The sequence below is a fragment of the Dipodomys merriami genome, unplaced genomic scaffold (assembly GCF_024711535.1).
Source record: "Dipodomys merriami isolate MVZ:Mamm:240054 unplaced genomic scaffold, mDipMer1.0.p SCAF_26, whole genome shotgun sequence".
Taxonomy (NCBI): domain Eukaryota; kingdom Metazoa; phylum Chordata; class Mammalia; order Rodentia; family Heteromyidae; genus Dipodomys; species Dipodomys merriami.
This window is the reverse complement of record NW_027204048.1, coordinates 11,875,106-11,895,000: the sequence shown is the minus strand read 5'-3', so window position 1 is coordinate 11,895,000 and position 19,895 is coordinate 11,875,106. Positions and strand designations below refer to the sequence as shown.

General features: G+C 43.5%; 1 protein-coding gene across 3 annotated transcripts in view; it reads left to right on the top strand.

Annotated features, from left to right (window-relative positions):
* Positions 1-16,445, top strand: part of Dock8 (dedicator of cytokinesis 8) — a 212,812-nt gene extending 196,367 nt beyond the window's left edge. For all 3 annotated transcript variants that reach the window (XM_070035686.1, XM_070035685.1, XM_070035687.1), the window contains 8 exons: positions 609-740; positions 1,431-1,565; positions 3,097-3,186; positions 6,195-6,431; positions 9,337-9,480; positions 11,114-11,220; positions 14,883-15,053; positions 15,443-16,445. In XM_070035686.1, coding sequence (XP_069891787.1) covers positions 609-740; positions 1,431-1,565; positions 3,097-3,186; positions 6,195-6,431; positions 9,337-9,480; positions 11,114-11,220; positions 14,883-15,053; positions 15,443-15,503 — 1,077 coding nt within the window. In that variant the 3' untranslated portion in view covers positions 15,504-16,445. The remainder of the gene's footprint in view (positions 1-608; positions 741-1,430; positions 1,566-3,096; positions 3,187-6,194; positions 6,432-9,336; positions 9,481-11,113; positions 11,221-14,882; positions 15,054-15,442) is intronic.
* Positions 16,446-19,895: the final 3,450 nt, after the last annotated feature.

The window sequence follows — 19,895 nt, the reverse complement described above, 5'->3', positions numbered from 1 at the left end:
TCAGGCCCTGTGTTTAAGTCCCAGGACCAGCACAAAAGAGAAAGGAAGTAAGCAAGAAGAAAAGAAGGGAAGGAGGGAGGGAGGGAAAAGGAAAAGAAAAGAGAAAAGAAACTGTTGAGCAGAGAACCCTGAGATTCCTCCCATGAACCTAACCTGGGCCTAAACATCCCTAATTCAAGAAGACAAGTTAAACTAGTCACTGAGCATCATTTTCTAGATTTTAATCATCTCCCTCTTACCCCATATGCCAAGCCAAGTACACTCTGAATACGCCCTCTACTTTGCTCACCCAGTTCTGTTTTCATCTCTGGATTGGGTCTTATTTTCTACTTTTCATCTCCCAAGTTTTCTCCCAATAATGTCTTTCTATTTTAATTATTGTTTTAACTATCTTCTCCCTCCTCCTCCTCACAAATTCTATTTTAGGATGCAAAAAATGTCCAGTGTCTAGAGTTCAAGCTCCAGGATCAGCACAGAAAAAAATAAATACTATGGTAGTACAATCTGAAGTCCTTTCTCTAGTGTCCTATTTGCATAATAAACATGGATTGTCCTTAAGTGGCCAGTGCAGTAAATTCGCTTTGGTTCTCTCGGTTCTATTTCCCCAGGGAGGCCTGTACGAGATGGTGAACGAGGTCTACAAACTGGTCATTCCCATTCTGGAAGCTCATCGGGACTTCCGGAAGCTGACCTCCACGCATGACAAGCTACAGAAGGCCTTTGACAACATCATTAACAAGGTAGCCAGAGATCCTGGTCAGTGGGTGCTGTTACCTGGTGGTGGGTACCCCGGTGTCAGAGTTGTTCAGCCCCACTTCACTTGTAGAGACTGGTTTTCCTTGAGCTCATCATGACTGTAGCTCTTGCCCATTAAAGAGAAGGTTACAAGGGGACAGAGGTCCAGAATGCTGGGGGTGAAAGGAGCAACTTGAATCATTTTATAGCCAGAAAACATGAAGATCTTTCAAATGATCTTAACCTGAAGTCCCAGAAACCTTTCATGGGATTTCTTTTGGTATTATTTCCAAAGCTAATTAAAATACTAAATTTGCCTGACAGGGGGATTTCTGTTTATATCAGTTATAAGAATAAATGTCTGGCCAGCCACTGGTGACTCACACCTGTAATCCTAGCTACTCAGGAGTCTAAGATCTGAGGATCATGGTTCAAAGGCAGCCTGGGTAGCAAAGTGTGTGAAATTCTTATGTCCAATGAACTACTCAGAAAAAACAGAAGTGGCACTATGGTTCAAGTAGTCGAGTGCTACCTTGAGCCAAAGAAGCCCAGGGATAGCAACTAAGCCCTGAGTTCAAGCCCCAGGACCAGAAAAAAAAAAAAGAACAAATTGTCTGTAGCACAGTAAGAGACCCTTTTAATCCAATGCATCTTCATACATCATGTTCAAAGAGAAATGTTCTTTTGTTGAACAGGATCATAAGAGAATGTTTGGAACTTATTTCCGTGTTGGTTTCTATGGATCCAAATTCGGTGATTTGGATGAACAGGAATTTATTTACAAAGAGCCTGCTATAACGAAACTTCCCGAGATCTCACATAGACTGGAGGTGAGCAAAGTTCTTTTGGGTGTGGACTCATACAATTTACAAAAACAAGTTAGAATGAGTCATTACAAAAAGAAAAAAAATCAAAGCCAGGCACCCGTGGCTCACGCCTTAACCCTAGCTACTCAGGAGGCTGAGATCTGAGGATTATGGTTCAAAGCCAGCCCGGGCAGGAAAATCTGTGAGACTCTTATCTCCAATAAATCACTAGAAAACCAGAAATGGTGCTGTGGCTCAAGTGGTAGAGCGCTCATCTTGAGCTGAAGAGCACAGGGACAGCACTCAAGCCCAGAGTTCAAACCCCACGGCTGACAAAAAATAAAAATAAAAAAATAAAATCAGTCAAGCATCAGTGGTTCATGACTATAATCCTAGCTACTCAGGAAGCTGAGATCTGAGGATCATGGGTCAAAGCCAGCTCAGGCATGGAAAGTCTGTGAGGCTCTTATTGCCAATTAATCAGCAAATAGCCCGAAGTGAAGCTGTGTGGCTCAAGTGGTGTTGTGCCAACCTTGAGCAAAAAAAGCTAAGGGACCGTGCCCAGGCCCTGAATTCAAGCCTCAGTACCATGACAATGAAGAAGAAAACCAAAGGGTAACCCCTAAAATAAAACCTACTCAGGATGAAGTCCCTGACCTGACAAGAACCAAAACTATAGTTCTTGTTTGCTGTTTCTTTGAGTGTGGCCTCGTAGGACTGGAAAATGATAAGTTCTTGTGTTGCCTGATTGCTCCAGGCATTGCTCATCCCTGCCAAATAAGACAAGCAGATTTCATCCAGAGGCCGTGGCCTGAAGACCTGGGCAAACATGCCCCATTGTTCAGTTCATGAGAAAGAAAGTTGGCCATTCACCCAGACCACTTGTTCTCTTACTAAGAATTGCAAGGTGTGGATTTTATCTTCTTGTAGTTTATGGCTTGCCACATTTGTGACAACAGTGGTAACTGCCAAGCCCCTTGGGTACCAAACGCAAGAAGTAAGTAGTGTCATTGAGTCTCAGGAAAAGTGATGATGGAGGTGGAATTCAAGACTGAGTGTATATACGGTGGAGAAGCATTGACTAATGGATGGTGCTAGACTTCTTTATATCTGTATTTATGTCTCAGGAAATGCTGCACTTTGCTTCTTAGCTTAGAAGGACTCTCAGTAATCAATGCACAGATTCTCTCTTGTTCTTATTCCAAATTCACTCTACTTCTGAGAAGATGAAGAGTTGCCTTATGTTAAAAATGACCTTTTTAGCCTGGTGCTAAAGACTCATGCCTGTAATCAAACTACTCAGGAGGTTGAGATCTCAGAATTGTGGTTCAAAGCCAGCCCAGACAGGAAAGCCTGTGAGACTTTTCTCTCCAATTAACCACCAAAAAAAGCCAAAAATGGAGCTGTGATTCAACACTACCCTTGAGCAAAAAGAAGCTCAGGGAACAGTGCCCAGGCCCTGAGTTCGAGCCCTATATATACACACACATACACACACACTCACACTCACTCGCACTCACACGACCTTTATAACCTAATGGTTCCTCTTATCTAGGGATTTTATGGCCAGTGTTTTGGTGCAGAATTTGTGGAAGTGATAAAAGACTCTACTCCCGTGGACAAAACCAAGTTGGATCCTAACAAGGTATGGAGAGATTTTTCTAAAGATCTTTCTAAAGAAAAATTAACCACCTCTGAGCGCCTCCCCCCTTATTTGCTCCCTTCTGTCTGTCATTTACATGCAACCAAACACTTTCTTAGGTCCCGCTGCTGGTTGGTAGGGTCTTAAAGAAATCATACTTCACAGGAACTATGGTAGTGTACCACCACTGCCTTCCCCTTTTTAGATTCACCCTTCATTTCAACCTCCAGTAGCCCTGAATAGGTTTGGCTGTTCCAGTATAAAACTGGATGAGAAAATGGAGGCATGGAAATGTTTACCAACTTTTCAAGATGATGCAAGAAACAGACTCCAATGTGGCACCCATGCCAATGAATCACTGCTCTTTTCTGCCAACGAAACCTGTAAACTCTCTATTTCAAACATGTCTTAAAAAAAAATACCAATTCTCAGCCAGGCTCAGTGGGTCATTCCTGTAATCTTAGCTACTTGGGAGATTGTAGAACTGTATTTCCAAGCCAAGCTGGGAATAAAAGTTTGTGGGACTCCATCCCAACCAATGGCTGGGCATCATAAGGGCCTACCTGCCATCCCCAGTGACACAGTAAAGCACAAATTGGAGGACTGTAGCTCAGACCAGCCTGAGTATAAAACAAGACCCTATCTCCAAAATAACCAGTCACACCAGGTATCAGTGGCCTGTAATCCCAAAGTGGATTGCGGTTTGAAGCTAGCCTGAGCAGGAAGGTCTATGAGACTTGTATCTCCAATTAACCACCAAACAGAAATGGAGCTATGGCTCAAGTGGTAGATTGCCAGTTTTGAGCAGAAAAAGCTAGGTAGAGCACCCAGGCCCTCAGTTCAAGCCTCAATATTACAGCAATCTAACCAGCAAAGATCAAGACCACTTTTCAGAGAGGATAAAGGCATTTTATTGCCAGGGACTCAAGACCAGTGTCAGAAAGGGTTTGGATCACCAGGGAGGGGAGCTGGGTTTTATACAAGCTGGTTACACACATAAACAGGCATTCATCAGAAAATCAATGCGGGGGGGGGGGGGGTGGAAGGTAGGGAGGGGATAGGGAGGTGTGATATCCACTCAGGGCCAGGTGTGCAATTTCTACCTTGTGGGCCTTCTGTAATCGATCCATATAGCCCCACCTGGTCCCACAGAAACCCACATTCCAGCGGGCAGCCTCACCTAGCCACATTCTGCCAAATGGCTGCTGGAAACTCCTTTGCCAGAAACGTAGTTACTAGGGAGGGGTAACTATGTCTGCATGAACACATGATAAAACCTAACACTACCCCTGCTCTCAGTTGGTCAGGCTCACTCACAGTACCAACCCTCTAAGCACTTGTGACCAGCAGAAACACTGCAGAAGCTTCTCCATTAGCATGATCAAGACCGTCTAATCCCTGAAGCTCTAGACCAGGGACTAGGGACGAAGCCCAGACCTACTTTTTATTTTTACATAGACAGGCAGAGGACAGGTTCTAAAATGTGGGAAATAGGTCAAGTGCAAGGTGTTACTAAAGACTGGATTTGATGGCCATTGAGCATCTGGTAGACCTGCAAAATAAAAGATTCAAACATCTCTCTTACTTCTGCAAAGATGATGCAAATAAGAGCAACTGGCCAAATTGAAGAGTTTGTTTTCCTATGTGTGTCAGAAAACTTGCCTATTAACACACAATCCTTAGCCTGGGATGGAAAGCAATAACTGTGATGAGTTGAACTGAGCTTCAGATAGAAATGGCATTTGGATTCCTTCGGTGGAGAGACCTGGCTGGGTACCCATGGTGACTTTTCTAATACTAGGGGCCCTCTCTCCCCATTAAGATCCCCGAGGTAGGTCATGAGAGCGCAGAATGAGAACCTGACTCCAGAATGACAACCAGATTTCATTATACTAAGTAGTGATTTATGGTCTGAGGTCAGTAGTTCTGCCCAGTCACTATTCACTGCCATTCTTCTTTAGTTTGTTTTTTAGCCTCCTTCAGCCAGTCACTGGTGGCTCATGCTTGTAATCCTAGCTATTCAGGAGGCTGAGATGGGAGGATTGAGGTTTGAAGCCAGCCTGGGAAGGAAAGTCTGTGAGACTCTTATCTCCAAGTAACTATCAAAAAGGCAGAAGTGGAGCTGTGGCTCAAGTGGTAGAACAGTAGACTTGAGAAAAAAAAAAAACAAAAAAACCCAAAAAACTCAGGGTCAACATCCAGGCCCTGAGTTCAAGCCCCAGGATGGACCAAAATATAGAAATTTTCATTAAATATACTTACATGAAATATATGTAATAAAAATTCACTACTTTGGTGTTTATTTCTAAAGTTCTGACACACACACACACACATATATATATATATTTGATATATGTATATATAACACATATCTGTATACAAACACACACGTATCTATACCATACCACTATGGTAAGATGTAGAACATTTTGTTCCATTGCTCAAATATTTCCTATACCTGTTTGCAGTCTCCACTTGTATCTCCTGATAAACATGCCTATATTCTATATTTACAGCTTTGCCTTTTCTAGAACAAATTATTTATTCATTATGAATAAATAAATGCAGCCAAGCAGTGTTTGTAAATACCCATCTGGGATTCATCCATGCTGGAGTACTTCCCTTTTCAGTGCTGAGTAGTCTTCATTTGTGCAAATGAAGGGAAGGCACGGGGGTAGTTTTTGTCAGTGGGGAAGTTCTGACTGCTCTTCCTCCGTGCCAACACTTGGTGTTAGCGCTCTTAGTCTCCCTTGAGTGTCTCCATGCCATGGTAGCTCCGGAGAGGAAAGTTTGTGTTGAGGAAAGTGGTTTGCAAACGCACCTTCCTTCCCTTCTTCTTGGTCTTTCTCCTCCTCGGATGGAGAGAAGAATGGCAGATTTTGAATTCCCACGGAGGACAGTCAGCTCTGGTATCTTTGGGGATACACTGGGGTCGTGGGGTCTTGTTTGCAGAAGGGCTCACCCCTTCCTCCCTCCCCTCCCTCCTCTCCCCTCTCTCTCTCCCCCCCCAGGCCTACATACAGATCACTTTTGTGGAGCCCTACTTTGATGAGTATGAGATGAAAGACAGGGTAACGTCCTTTGAGAAGAATTTCAACCTGCGCAGGTTCATGTACACCACGCCCTTCACCCTGGAGGGACGGCCTCGCGGAGAGCTGCATGAACAGCACCGCAGGAACACGATCCTCACCACCATGCACGCCTTCCCCTACGTCAAGACCAGGATCAGCGTCATCCACAAGGAGGAGGTAATGGCTGGGCAGCAAGGGCCAGCTGGTGACTATCCTGCAGAACACAAGCCAGAGTGTTCCCTAGATCAAACTGCAGTGTGGTCTAAAGCGATTGCATTGGAAATGTCATTAGAGTTAACCTCAGAGCGCCAAGGAGCCCTGTTTAGGCAGCTATGTTTTGTTTTGTCTTGGGCCAGTTCTAGGGCTTAAACACAGAGCCTGGACATCATCCCTGAGCTTTTTCACTCAAGGCTGGCATTCTTCCACTTGGGCCACCTCTCTACTTCCAGCTCTTTGGAATTAGAAATAAAGAGTCTCAGTGACTTTCCTGCCCTGGCTGGCTTTGAACTGTGATCTTCAGATCTCAGCCTCCTGAGTAGCTAGGGTTACAGGCAGGAGCCACTGGTGCCCAGCATAGGCAACTATGTTTTATAGCACTATTTTCATTCAACATGTAACACTGTAAAGTCATATCTGTACGGTCAATATGTTTACATACTTAATTACAATATGTAATATTTAAACCATTTAATTTAATTATGAACACATACAATATATATGTTTGCCCTTTCACATTTGTGAAGTCAGTCAACCGTGAACTGAAATCGTTTTAACAAATTATTTCTGAACACATGCAGTTGTTTTTCTTGTCATTCTCTGAACAATACAGTATAACAGCTGTTCACATAGTACTTGCACTGTGTTAGTGTTGTAAATAATCTAGAGATGATTTAAAGTACAGAAAGGATGTATAAATACACTATATCATTTTGTTGGAAATCTTGAGCATCCTCAGATTTTGCTACTTAAACTACTCAGGGCCACATGCTCTTCTTTTGGTTTTTCTGCTTAAGGTCGGTTCTCTGCCCTTTGAGCCACCTCTATTTCTGGCTTTTTGATAGTTAATTGAAGATAGGAGATTTATCAGATTTATCTGCCCAGGCTAGCTTTGATCCTTGATCCTCAGATCTTAGTCTCCTGAGTAGCTAGGATTACAGGCATGAGATACTGGCACCTAGCAAATAGAAGACTTTATTCATTTAATAGGAACCATCAAGAAAGCCTCTCCAACTTTAGAATCTTTCAAAATTATAGATACCATCAACATTGTCATTTTCTTTAAAACATCTGCAAGGTACACCCAAATGTCGTCTCTTTTATATGGGACCTTGTTGCAATTATGAGCTGAGAATCACAATTCTGCATTGTCTTTCTTGTATCAACCACACCCATCGTGCATTGTTGATGATGCTCAGTTTTGCTTTCTGCAAAGCAGAAGGAGGTCTTAAGAAGCCTTGCTAAACACTAGGAGAACAGAATTCTGCATTTTTAGGTTTTTGACCCTAGCCTTCTACCTAATGTGATAGGAATTTTTATCACAACTCACTTTTACATCTTTCCCAAGCATTTAACTTGTCTTCTTTCCACACCCATAATTCATCAGTTTGTGCATTATTTAATTAGATTAGGTCATTAACAAGTAACACAGGGATGATTGGTGACAATCTACTCCATCAGGCCAGAGCCCCAGGGGTTAAGGACTGTGGAAAGGAGTCCCCCAATTTATACTGAGCTAGTGAACACCCCGCCCCCCAGGGAGACTTTGCAGAAGCCAGAGAAGCCTGGGAACCCAGTCCAGAGAAACTTTATTTAGAAGGCACTGCTTATTACTTTGGACTTTTGGGCACTAACGTCTTCTAGGCACAGCACTGGAACAAACTCATTGTGATTTTAAAATATTTTCACATCTTTTCTTGGCTATTCATTAAGGAAATATATCAAAGTACTATACATACTATACACTGGAGGGCCTAAAGTGCAGATGTGTGTGACCCCATAGTTCAAGAGGTGTTCAAATTAAGGTATTGGTGGGGTTGATTCCTTTTGAGGAGTGGGAGGGAGAATTTGTTCATGCCTGTCTCCTTGGCTTCTTCTCCTTGAGATTATTCATGACACCTTCCTTCTTTACACACTTGTGTCAACCAATTAGGTCCCTAATAAACTCAGTGCAGCTCAATTACCTAATTAAAAACCCTATCTCCAAATAAGGCCCTATTCTGAGCTATTGGAGGTCAGTAGTTGAATATATAAATCTGGCTGTGAGAGAGGCCTGGGCAGTACTCAGTACATCATATTCAGGAAGGACCCTACATCAGCAGAACTTAGCAATGAGGGATTAACCTTGATGCAGAATCACTTTCCAGCAGAGTTGGAGACTCCCCAATGGTCCTGGGGAGAAACATGTTGTGTGCTGCCCTTCCCCATTATAACTTGACTAATTTGTTCAGTAATAGGAAAAGCAATCTGGCAGCATAGGAAGATTGCAGGCTGTGACTGTAGACACGGGTGTGATCAAGTAAGGTTTTCCCACTTACTCCCTGGGTCACTGTGTGAAACTTAGCATTTAAATTTTCATTTGACTGCAAAATAGAGAGAACAGGAAGATAGTTTAAAGCAACACATCATAGTATGCACAGTCATGCTGGTGGCTCAAACCTGTAGTCCTAGCTTCTCAGGAGGTTGAGATCTGAGGATCAGGGTTTAAATCCAGCCCAGGGCAGGAAAGTCCATGAGACTCCTATCTCCAATTAACCACCAGAATACCAGAAGTGGAGTTGTGGCTCAAAGTCGTAGAATTTTAGCCTTGAGTGAAAGAGCTCAGGGACAGCACCCAGGCCCTGAGTTAAAGCCCATTGACTGACAAAAAAAATAAATAAATGTGGTATGTGTGTACATGTGTACATGCTCCAGAGATAGAATCATTCAGGATATAGGAGGCCCTTTCTTCTTAACCAGTTCAGATGACTCACCATCTTCCCTTAGCTACTCCTTCAAACCCAGCTCCCCTCTCTGCCTTAGGCCAGGTTTGTCTGTGGCATGTGAGAGCAGACAAGGACTTACTACAATCATGTCTTATGTTCAGTTTGTTTTGACTCCGATTGAAGTTGCCATTGAAGACATGAAGAAGAAGACCCTTCAGCTAGCGGTGGCCATTCACCAGGAGCCCCCTGATGCAAAGATGCTTCAGATGGTGCTACAGGGCTCTGTGGGGGCCACAGTAAACCAGGTGAGCAAGCCAGCTGGTCCCACCACACGTAGGATTTTGGCTACTCTGTACCCTTCTTGCTGGGGTTCTTCAAGAATCGAATGTACCTAGGAATACTATTCTTACACTTAGCCTCAGCACTTGAACAATGTAGAATTCTTTCAGGAAGCCATCTTGTCCGCTTCACAACTCCAGGTAGCAAAGAAATCCCTAGAGAAGAGTGCACCAAGTTTGAGGTACTGTTTTTCTTAGACAAGTACTTGGGGCCCAGAACTGGCCCAAATCTATGATCCTGTTGAAGAGTACTGAGTGCTACTCTGTGTCTTAGGCACAGTTATTACAGGCTTGGGGCTAATCTAAAAAAAAATGCCTGTAAGCAAAGGAGGAAAGGGCCTGGATCATCCAGCTCCTGGATCAATCACCAGAGAGATGTATTCCACATCCCAAGGGCTTGGCCAGTAGCAACCTGGGACCGGGCTCCCTGGACCACTTCAACCAGACTAGATCTTCTCAGATGTGTTAGACTGCTAACTCTTGGGCTCAGTATGGAGCTAAGGCACACTCAGATGGAAGAAGGTACAAGATTGAAACACCCTATGCAGAAGGCTTCTTAGTAAACTCTATATCCAGTGGGGCCCCTTAATATTGCTTCTATAAAGCCAGGCACTGGTGGCTCATGCCTGTAATCCTAGCTATTCAGGAGGCTGAGATCTGAGGATCACGGTTCAAAGCCAGCCCGGGCAGGAAAGTCCATGAGACTCTTATCTCCAATAAACCACTAGAAAACCGGAAGTGGCGCCGTGGCTCAGGCAGTAGAGCACTCGCCTTGAGCTGAAGAGCACAGGGACAGTGCCCAAGCCCAGAGTTCAAGCCCCACAACCGACCAACACAGAACAAAACAAAATATTGCTTCTGTATCTACTTATGCCCACACATCCACCTTCAAAACTTCCATGAACCTCATAACTCTTTCCTCCTTGAGCCCGTCCTCCATCTGAAAGTGCCCTGTCGTTCCAGGTAGAGGCAGAGGATGTGAAGCAGGAGGTTTGAGGGTATGGCTCCAGAGGTCTAATCCTTCCCTAGCATGCATAGGTCCTGGGCCCAATTCCCATTACCAGGGAGAAAGAGACAGAAAGTTCAGGAAAAAAGAGAGGAGACATGACTTACGTTTCCAAGATAAAGACATTGAGAACATTGCTATTGTAAATCCCAACGATCAGATGAAAAAGGAAACTTTGTAAGTACTCAGCCACAGGCTAGATAAGTACTCCATAGATCTGTGACTCCATCAGTGTTGGACAAATAGCTAGGTGAATATGAATTAAGACATCAAACCCATCCCCAATTTGAACATTCTTTCTTCAGTGTAGTTGTATTACCTTTATGTTTGGAGGAAAACCATGGGTAGTGGTACAGGCTTGAGAAAAATACATTTTTACCAATGTATTCTCCAAAATCTCCCATGTTCCTCCTAAGAATCATTTCCCTGAGAAGCTCAAGACTTTCTTGATTGTCTGGGGATTTTTGTTTGTTTGTTTTAGACAAACTACAAAATGAAATGTTCAACTTAAGAACTCCCTCCAACATTTTCTCCCAAAGTAATGTAACTTTCTTTCCAATGTCAGCATCGTTTGCTTACTTTCTTCTCCATCAGGGACCACTGGAAGTAGCCCAAGTGTTCTTGGCTGAAATTCCAGCTGACCCAAAACTCTATCGACATCACAACAAGCTGCGACTGTGCTTTAAGGAGTTCATAATGCGGTAAGGGTGCGCATGGAGGTAACTTCAGTTCAGCAGTGATTCTTTCTTTTTTATTTTTTATTTTTTTTGGGGGGGTCTGGTTATAGGGTCTGAACTCTGGGCCTGGGCACTGTGCCTCAGCTCTTCAGCTCAAGGCTAGCACTCTACCACTTGAGCCACAGCGCCACTTCTGGCTTTTTTCTTTTTGCTTATGTGGTGCTGAGGAATTGAACCCAGGGCCTCAGGCATGCAAGGCAAGCGCTCTACCACTGAACCACCTTCCCAGCCCAGCAGTGATTCTTTCAATGAGGATCCCAGACCAGGAGTCCAGTGTCACCCGAAAACTTACTGAAAAAACAAATAGGGGCTAGGGTGTTGTTCAGTAATACAGTGCTTGCCTATCATGCCTAAAAAACCCTGGGCTCCATCCCCAACATCACAAAGATAAATGAATAGAAAGAAAAGGCAGTATCTGAGGTAGGATTCACTAGATCTACTTGGATCTACTAGATCAGATAGGTTGGAGGTAGGGCTCACCAATTAGTGATATCACAAGCCCCCTGGTAATTCTGATACACACTGAAATTTGAAAACTACAATAATAATAATAATAACAATATTAACAATGACAATATTCCTTGTTACCAATAAATAACTAATGCCTACACTATCAGCTGCCTCCTGTCTGTTGTGGCTTATGGACCTCAAAATCACATTGTAAAGTAGACAGCATCTTCTTCCTCCTTTTACAGTACAGAAATGGAATGGCAGATGATTTTACTTAGGGTCACACAGAGTTGAGTACAGACCAAGTGTTGTAAATCCAAATAGCCTGCCAGTACTCTGTGGATACATTAGAGTTCCACAAGTTCTGACCTTGACAAGCTTAGTAATTTCCCAAATTATATAACCACTTATTTTAGCCTCAATGGAGAGACAAAGACAAGGTTCTGAAGCTGGTCTTGTTCAAAGGTCTCACCCAGGGACACAACCCCCAGGTCAGACCAACTTCATCTCTGCTCCTGGATTCTGCAGTTAGCTCAACCTGGATAGGAAGCAGGTCTTTGACAAAAACCTTGCAAATCCCTTTCAGTATAGACAAATATATCCAGTGTCCTGTAGCTCTACATAGAATGAGTAGAAGCCAGGCATGGTAGTTCGTGCCTGTGTAATCCAGTTATTGAAAAGTAGAGACAGAAGGATGGTGAGTTCAAGGCCAGCCCAGATAGTAGTTAGTGAGCCTCTATCTCCAAAGCAATAAAGAAGAGGACTGAGGGTATGGCTCAAGTGACAGAGTGCTTGTCTCACATGTGGGAGGTCCTGAGTTCAATCACTAATACCCACAATAAGCCAGCAGTGAAAGGAGTGATGAGAGAGAAAATCAGAAAGATGCATACCAATATGTCTTCTCATTCCAGACTTTAGAGCAGCATGCCAATTATAGGAATAGTCTTCGCTAGTCGATGGGGAGGAAGGAAATTAAAAGTCAGTAAAGCTAGGCCACTATTAGGAAAATGGTTTATATCATAAAGATCACCAGAGTCTTATTATTAGTAACACAATTACGAAGGATTGCATGTCAGCTAAATGGCTATTGTCATTTTATCCCTTAAAGGTTTGTTGATTTGTAGAAAACTAAAAGCAAGACTTTCATGTGTATAAATAACATGACTTTCGTCTTTGACATGTAGTATATTATGTGGGAGACTTTGGAAACAGCAGGTTTCATGGTCTACAAAGTCAAGTAGTCACAATGAGTTTTAGAGATTTTTTTTTCTTTTTTGGAGAGGGGAGGGGAGGTCAGTCATGGAGCTTGAACTCAGGGCCTACGCACTGTGTCTCTGAGCTCTTTTGCTCAAGGCTAGTGCTCTACCACTTTGATCCACAGCACCACTTCTGGTTTTCTGGTGGTTAATTGGAAATATGAGTCTTATGGACGTTCCTGCCTGGGCTGGCTTTGAACCCTGAACCTCAGATCTAGAGCTAGGATTATAGGTGTAAGCCACTAGCACCCAGGTTTTGAAGACCTTTTTGTTGTATTTAATGCTCTATGGTTTCACCACAATGAGGCTAGGTTTAGGTCTGGTTTTGTTCATTAGAGAATTGGTGTCTTTATTTTCTTTACTCTGGAAAATTATCCGCCATTATCTCATAAATATTGCCTCTCTCTCATTTTCCACCTGCCTATGGGTTCTATTAGGCGTGAATTTGGCCTCTATGTTGGAACTTCATGCCTCAATCTTTTTTCTTTTAGTTGTTTTTTTTTTTTTTTTTTGGTTTTTTTTTTTTTTTGGGTCCAGTTGTGGGGCCTGAACTCTGGGCCTGGGCACTGTCCCTCAGCTCTTCAGCTCAAGGCTAGCGCTCTACCACTTGAGCCACAGTGCCACTTCTGGCTTTTTTCTTTTTGCATATGTGGAGCTGGGGAATCGAACCCAGGGCCTCAGGCATGCAAGGCAAGCACTCTACCACTGAGCCACCTTCCCAGCCCTTCTTTTAGTTTTTTAAATCTCTTTGACAACTTCCTTTGTTCTATCATATAGTTTGTAAGTTCTCCGCTTGTGCCTATCTTATCTTATTCATTGAACTTGTCCATTGAAGATTTTCTCCATTTTAGTGACCACATTTTTATTTCTAGAAGGTCCTAGATTTTTATTTAATCTTGGGTAGTATGCCTTTTATGACCTCTATGCTAACTTTGGTTTTTTTACATTGTTGTGTTATCTCTAATACCTTTTTTCCAGTACTGTTTTGTCAGTTTTCCATCATTATGACAAAACACACACACACACACACACACACACACACACACACACACACACACACACACACACACACACACACACACACACACACACACACACACACACACACACACACACACACACACACACACACACACACACACACACACACACACACACACACACACACACACACACACACACACACACACACACACACACACACACACACCCGCCTCTGAAGCCAGGAGCTGGTGGCTCACAACTGTAATCCTAGGTATTTGGGAGGCTGAGATCTGAGGATCACCGTTTGAAGCCAGCCTAGCCAGGAAAGTCTGTGAGACTCTTATCTCCAATAAACTACTCAGAAAAAGCTGGAAGTGGCACTGTGGCTCAAGTGGTAGAGCGCTAGCCTTTGAGCAAAAGAAGCTCAGGGACAGAGCCCCGGCCCTGAGTTCAAGCCTCAGCGAGACCAGCAAAAAAAAGGAAAAAAAAGCCCTGAGAAAACCAGCTTAAAGGAGGAAAGACTTGTTTGGGGGTCACAATCTTGGACTGTTTAACTCTCTCTGGGTGATTTGAGTTTAAGGCAAGGCAGAATGTCTTGGCTGAAGTGTGTGGTGGAAGAGAAGGTTATTCACTAACGGGGCTGTGATGCAGGATGACAGACATTCACTCCTTTCAACTTGGTCCTACCTCCTAAATTGTGTCACTTCTTAACAAAGATCAAATTATGAGTCTATCAATGGGAGTTATAATCCAGTCACTTCCCCCAGAGCCCATCAATTGACAAGAAGTTTTTAGCACAGGGCCCTTGAGGACATTTTAGATCCCGAGGTAGTCCAGAAGTGTTAACATCCTGTCTTCATCCCCACATTTCTAAGCACTTCAAACTCGGATGGAATAAACCCTCTCTTTTCCCCTCCCCGATGGCTTCCATCTCAGGTGTGGCGAGGCTGTGGAGAAAAACAAGCGTCTCATTACGCCCGACCAGAGGGAGTATCAGCAGGAACTCAGAAAGAACTATAGTAAGCTGAAAGAGAACCTCAGGCCTATGATAGAGCGGAAAATTCCAGAACTCTACAAGCCCATATTCAGAGTTGAGAGTCAAAAGAGGTAAGAAGGAGGCCAGTCAGACCTCCGGTGCAGTCCACTGAGGCTGACGCTGCTGCTCTTGGAGGGCGGTGGGAACTCCCAGGTTGAGAGAAGGGCCTAGAATTGAAGAGCCCACCCAGCCCCGTGTGGTTTGTGTGAGTCCTGCCTGCCCCCAGCTTTCCCCTTGGCCTCTTTCAGGCAGCTTCTGCTTTCTTACTGGCCTTGGGCCACCACAATAGCCGGCCTTGGGCATTTTGTTTCTTTGGACACAGTGTAATGAGGTCATAGACCATCCCTTTATTCTCTTATTTAATGAGAGCATGTCCCTTTCTGGTAGGTGATTTCTTCTCCCTCTCTCTCTCTCTTTTAAAGGCTAATCTACTTCCCTTCCCTTTCTGCCTCTCTTTCAGGGACTCCTTCCACAGGTCTAGTTTGAGGAAATGTGAAAGTCAATTGTCACAAAGCAGCTAAGGACAGTCACCTTCGCCCACAGAGACTGAAGCCTGTGACCTGAGAGGGACTCGGTGGTACTGAAAACACAGGACACCAGTGGTCCCCAAGACGGCCCATACTCCCTGCCCAGAAACTTGGGGGGCCAAGGAACCACGGATGATGCCCAAATATACTCTGACCAAATCTTGGCCATGCTGGGGGTGGAGGGAGACAGGTCATCAAGGATGACTGTATATTTATTAAAATGCATTTTTTTTTACAATGTTGGACAAAAGAAAGCATAAGTCGTTTCTACTGAGTGGTCAGTAACTTGGCCTCCGAAGAAATGATTTCCTATCTGGTCTGAATTTGAATTCACAGGGTAAACTCAACTTGTGTAAGGGAGAAGGAGAAAAGTTACCCACCCATCTAATCCAACTCAACTTTCCTGCTCTCCCCTTTTCATAGGAAGGGAAAACAGATTCTAGGAGAGATTTCAATAAGTCTGCAAGGGGAAGCCTCCGAAACATCATCATGATGGTTGGAGTTCTGAGACTATTGAATAGACTATTAGTGAACATGTTACCTTCTTAGCCCTTCGGTTATGGCGGGACTGCTTGTATAGTTAGTTTTGCTTTATCATTAGTGGTGTGTTGACATCATTTGCATTTGTAATGGAACGCACTGGAAACACTGTTTAGGAGTTACATGGTACTGGGCACTCTCGTCAAGCATGGCTGGAACTTCACTCCTGTAAGTGAAGTAATCCCCCTGTCACATTTTTCCTTATGTCTGTCCTCATCCTCTTTTTCTCCTCTCTGGGACCAAGTGTATTTTTGATAAAAAAGATAATACCTCTGCTTTTGTGTGAGAACATTGTCCAGTCTTCTGCTATAAAGTCTCTCCTTTTGACAGTGTACTTTAGGAAAAAGCTGAACAAAGTTCTTGTTTGAGGATTAAATTATATATTTTTAAATATGACCAATGACCTTGACTGATAACTAAAGATGTAATAAGAATGGCAAACAAAATGTGTGTCCTTCCTTCTGTTGTTCAGACAGCTTCAGAGAAGAAGGGTCTTAAGCAATGCTATCCAGGGTGATACCTTTAATCTTGATGGTCATGGGAGGCAAATTCATTTGGAATTCCAGAACTTTACACTTATATTATCAGGTAGGCATTAATTCACGTTAATTAATTCACATTAGTTCACATTTTAAACTAAAGCTTACTAGTTTAAAGGCTATACTTTTCATGTTTTAGGCGTTTATAAAGCATGTTATGCTCTTAATTGCAATTGCACGTAATGTTTTTGTTTTTGTTTTTGTTTTTTACTGGTGCTGGGGCTTACGCTCTTGCTTCCCTTTTTTGCTCAAGACTAGTTCTCTACTTCTTGAGCCCCACACCTCCATTTCCAGCTTTTTTCTGGTTAATGGGAAATGAGAGTCTATTGGATTTGTCTGCTTGGGAAGGCTTTGAACTGTGACCCTCAGATCTCAGCCTCCTGAGTAGCAAACGTTGCAGTATGAGCCACCTGGCGACATTTTAACTCCATGGGTATTTAGCACCATCTCTGCGGGAGACACTGATCAAGAAACATCGTCACTGACTCCCAAACTCTTGCAATTCAATGAGGAAGATCATACACCTGTGTGGACAGCCACCCATCAAACCAGGTTAGAACAGAGCCTACAACAGATCACCTTTTCTGAGTCAGGACAGCTACCATTACCAATACTTCTGTTCTAAAACAATAGGAACAACTAGGCATCAGTGGCTCATGCCTATAATCCTAGCTACTCCAGAGGTTGGGATCTGAGGATCACAGTTCAAAGCCAGTCTAGACAGGAAAGTCCATGAGACTCTTATTTCTAATTAACCACCAAAAAGCTGGAGGTGGAGCTTTGGCTTAAGTGGTAGAGCACTAGTTTTGAGCAAAAAGGCTCAGGGACAGTGCCTGGGCCTGAGTTCAAGCCCCAGAACTGGCACAAGAAAGAAAGGGGGAAAACAAGAGTTGCTAAGATACACAGGGCTGACTTTTCACTCTAAAATCCCTAATCCACTAGGAATAAAATGTGTTTAGATATCTGGAACCAGTCCAGGCCATCGTTTTCATCCCTCCATGGTGGATACCTGTGGCGTCCAAAGGCAGGACCATGCATTGCTCTATGTCTGTTCCTTCGCCCATACTCAACACACAAAAGACATTAAGTATTGTTGACTGAATCAGTGAATGAACAAAAAAAGATTTTTGCCCAACAGAAATGTGGTGCAAGCCACTTCCTTTAAATTCTCTAGTAGCGGGCTGGGATGGTGGCTCAGTGGTAGAGCGCTTGCCTTGCATGCTTGAGGCCCTGGGTTTGATTCCTCAGCACCACATAAGCAAAAAAGAAAAAAGCCACAAGTGGCGCTGTGGCTCAAGTGGTAGAGTGCTAGCCTTGACCTGAAGAGCTGAGGGACAGCGCCCAGGCCCAGAGTTCAGGCCCCATGACCAGACCCCCCCCCAAAAAAAATTCTCTAGTAGCCATATGAAAAAAAAATCAGAAAAAAGCGATCAGTAACTCTTATCTGTGGAACCCAATCTATACAAAATACCACTTGGACAGGTCCTCCAGTCTTAGAAGTGAGGTAAGTCTGCTGTGCATCCACTACTTACAGCATTCCTTGATTAGGATTCAGTAGGTCTATCTCAAGAGCCAGGTGGGACCCCTGGCTACCCTGTTAGAAACAGTGCTGTTCTAGAAGCTTCCAACTTTTCTAACTTGATGCCTGTGATCTGAGGGCTCAGCATTGAAGTAACCAAAGCAGCGAGAACAGTGAATAAAGTAACGCTTCCCTTGAGAGGGCCAAGGGCTCATCTAGGAATGAGATGGTAAGTTGGAGAGCGCATGCTCTGATGGTGCCCGGGTGCGGTGCAGCTGCTAACTCCTGGCTGTCTATCCTAGACACTGTTACTGTTATTTAAATAACATTCTTTTTATTTATTGAATAAAATTATTTACGTAATAGCATAAATAACCTGGACTGGTTTCCAACTTATATATTCTAAAGATGTTGTTAGGAAGAAAGCGTCATATACATTTTACCTTTTTTAATTTTAATTTTTTTTTCATGCCTGTCTCAGGCTTGAACTTAGGGCTTTGGCAGTTGTCCCTTTTTCTGCTAAGCCTGATGCTCTACCACTTAAACTATCGCTCTACTTTGGGCTTTTTGATGGTTGATTGAAGATAAGTGTTTCATGGACTTTCCTGCCCAGGCTGACTTCGAACCTTGATCCTCAGATCTCAGCCTCCTGAGTAGTTAGGATTTTAGGTAGGAACCACTGATGCTCAGCTTTCTTTCTTTTTTTTTAATTTGGGGAGGCTTGAGCTCAGGTTCTGATACTCTCATTCTGTGTGTGTGTTTGTGTGTGTGTGTGTGTGTGTGTGTGTGTGTGTGTGTGTGGTGTTGTGGGGCTTGAATTCAGGGCCTGGGAGCTGTCCCTGCACTCTTTGTCTCTAGGCTAGTGCTCTACCACTTACTTAAGCCACAGCTCCACTTCTGTTTTATGAGTGGTTAATTGGAGATGAGTCTCACAGACTTTCTTGCCCAAGCTGGCTTTGAACTGCGATCCTCAGATCTCAGCCTCCTGAGTAGCTAGGATTACAGGCGTGAGCCACCGGCGCCTGGTCTGCTTAAACCATGCCTCCAATTCCTGAATTAAGATTTTTGTTTTCTGAAAAGTAGAGAAATGTAATGCCACAAGAGTGCTCATGATTCCTTCAGTTCAAGGATGCAGCTGCCACTAACCATATAAGAATCTCAGAAAATTGAAACATGAATACTACATAGACCTGATTAAATTGGCGTCAACTCTGTCGTTTCTATTCTGTAAGGCATACATTCCATGAAAATAGATTTATAAAGGAAGCAAACTTGTAGGGCTGTCATTGGAAAGTATGGATGCAAGTATGTCTTCCAAGACAGGGAACTAGTGTTGTTCTTTGTGTTTTTAAGTGTTATCTTACTTGTTGTAAGCTGCTATAAACAAACCAAAACAAAAAAGTTTTGAAAGAGTCCATGAATCTTCCCAGAATGCTGGTCATGTTCAGAATATAAACATACTTCCTAGCCTTTTTGTGGGGCTTAGTACACTGTCTGCAAGTCTCTTTTCACATCATGGATATAAGTGTCAGCTTTAAAAAAAAAAAAAAAAGCAGGGCTGGGAATGTAGCTTAGTGGTAGAGTGCTTGCCGACCATGCATGAAGCCCTGGGTTCAGTTCTTCAGTACCACATAAACAGAAAAGGCTAGAAGCTGTGGCTCAAGTGGTGCTTACCTTGAGGAAAAGAAGCTCAGGGACAGTGCCCAGGCCCTAAGTTCAAGCCCCAGGACTGGCAAAAACAGCCAACTGCTGGTGGCTCACAACTGTAACCTAGTTACATAGGAGGCT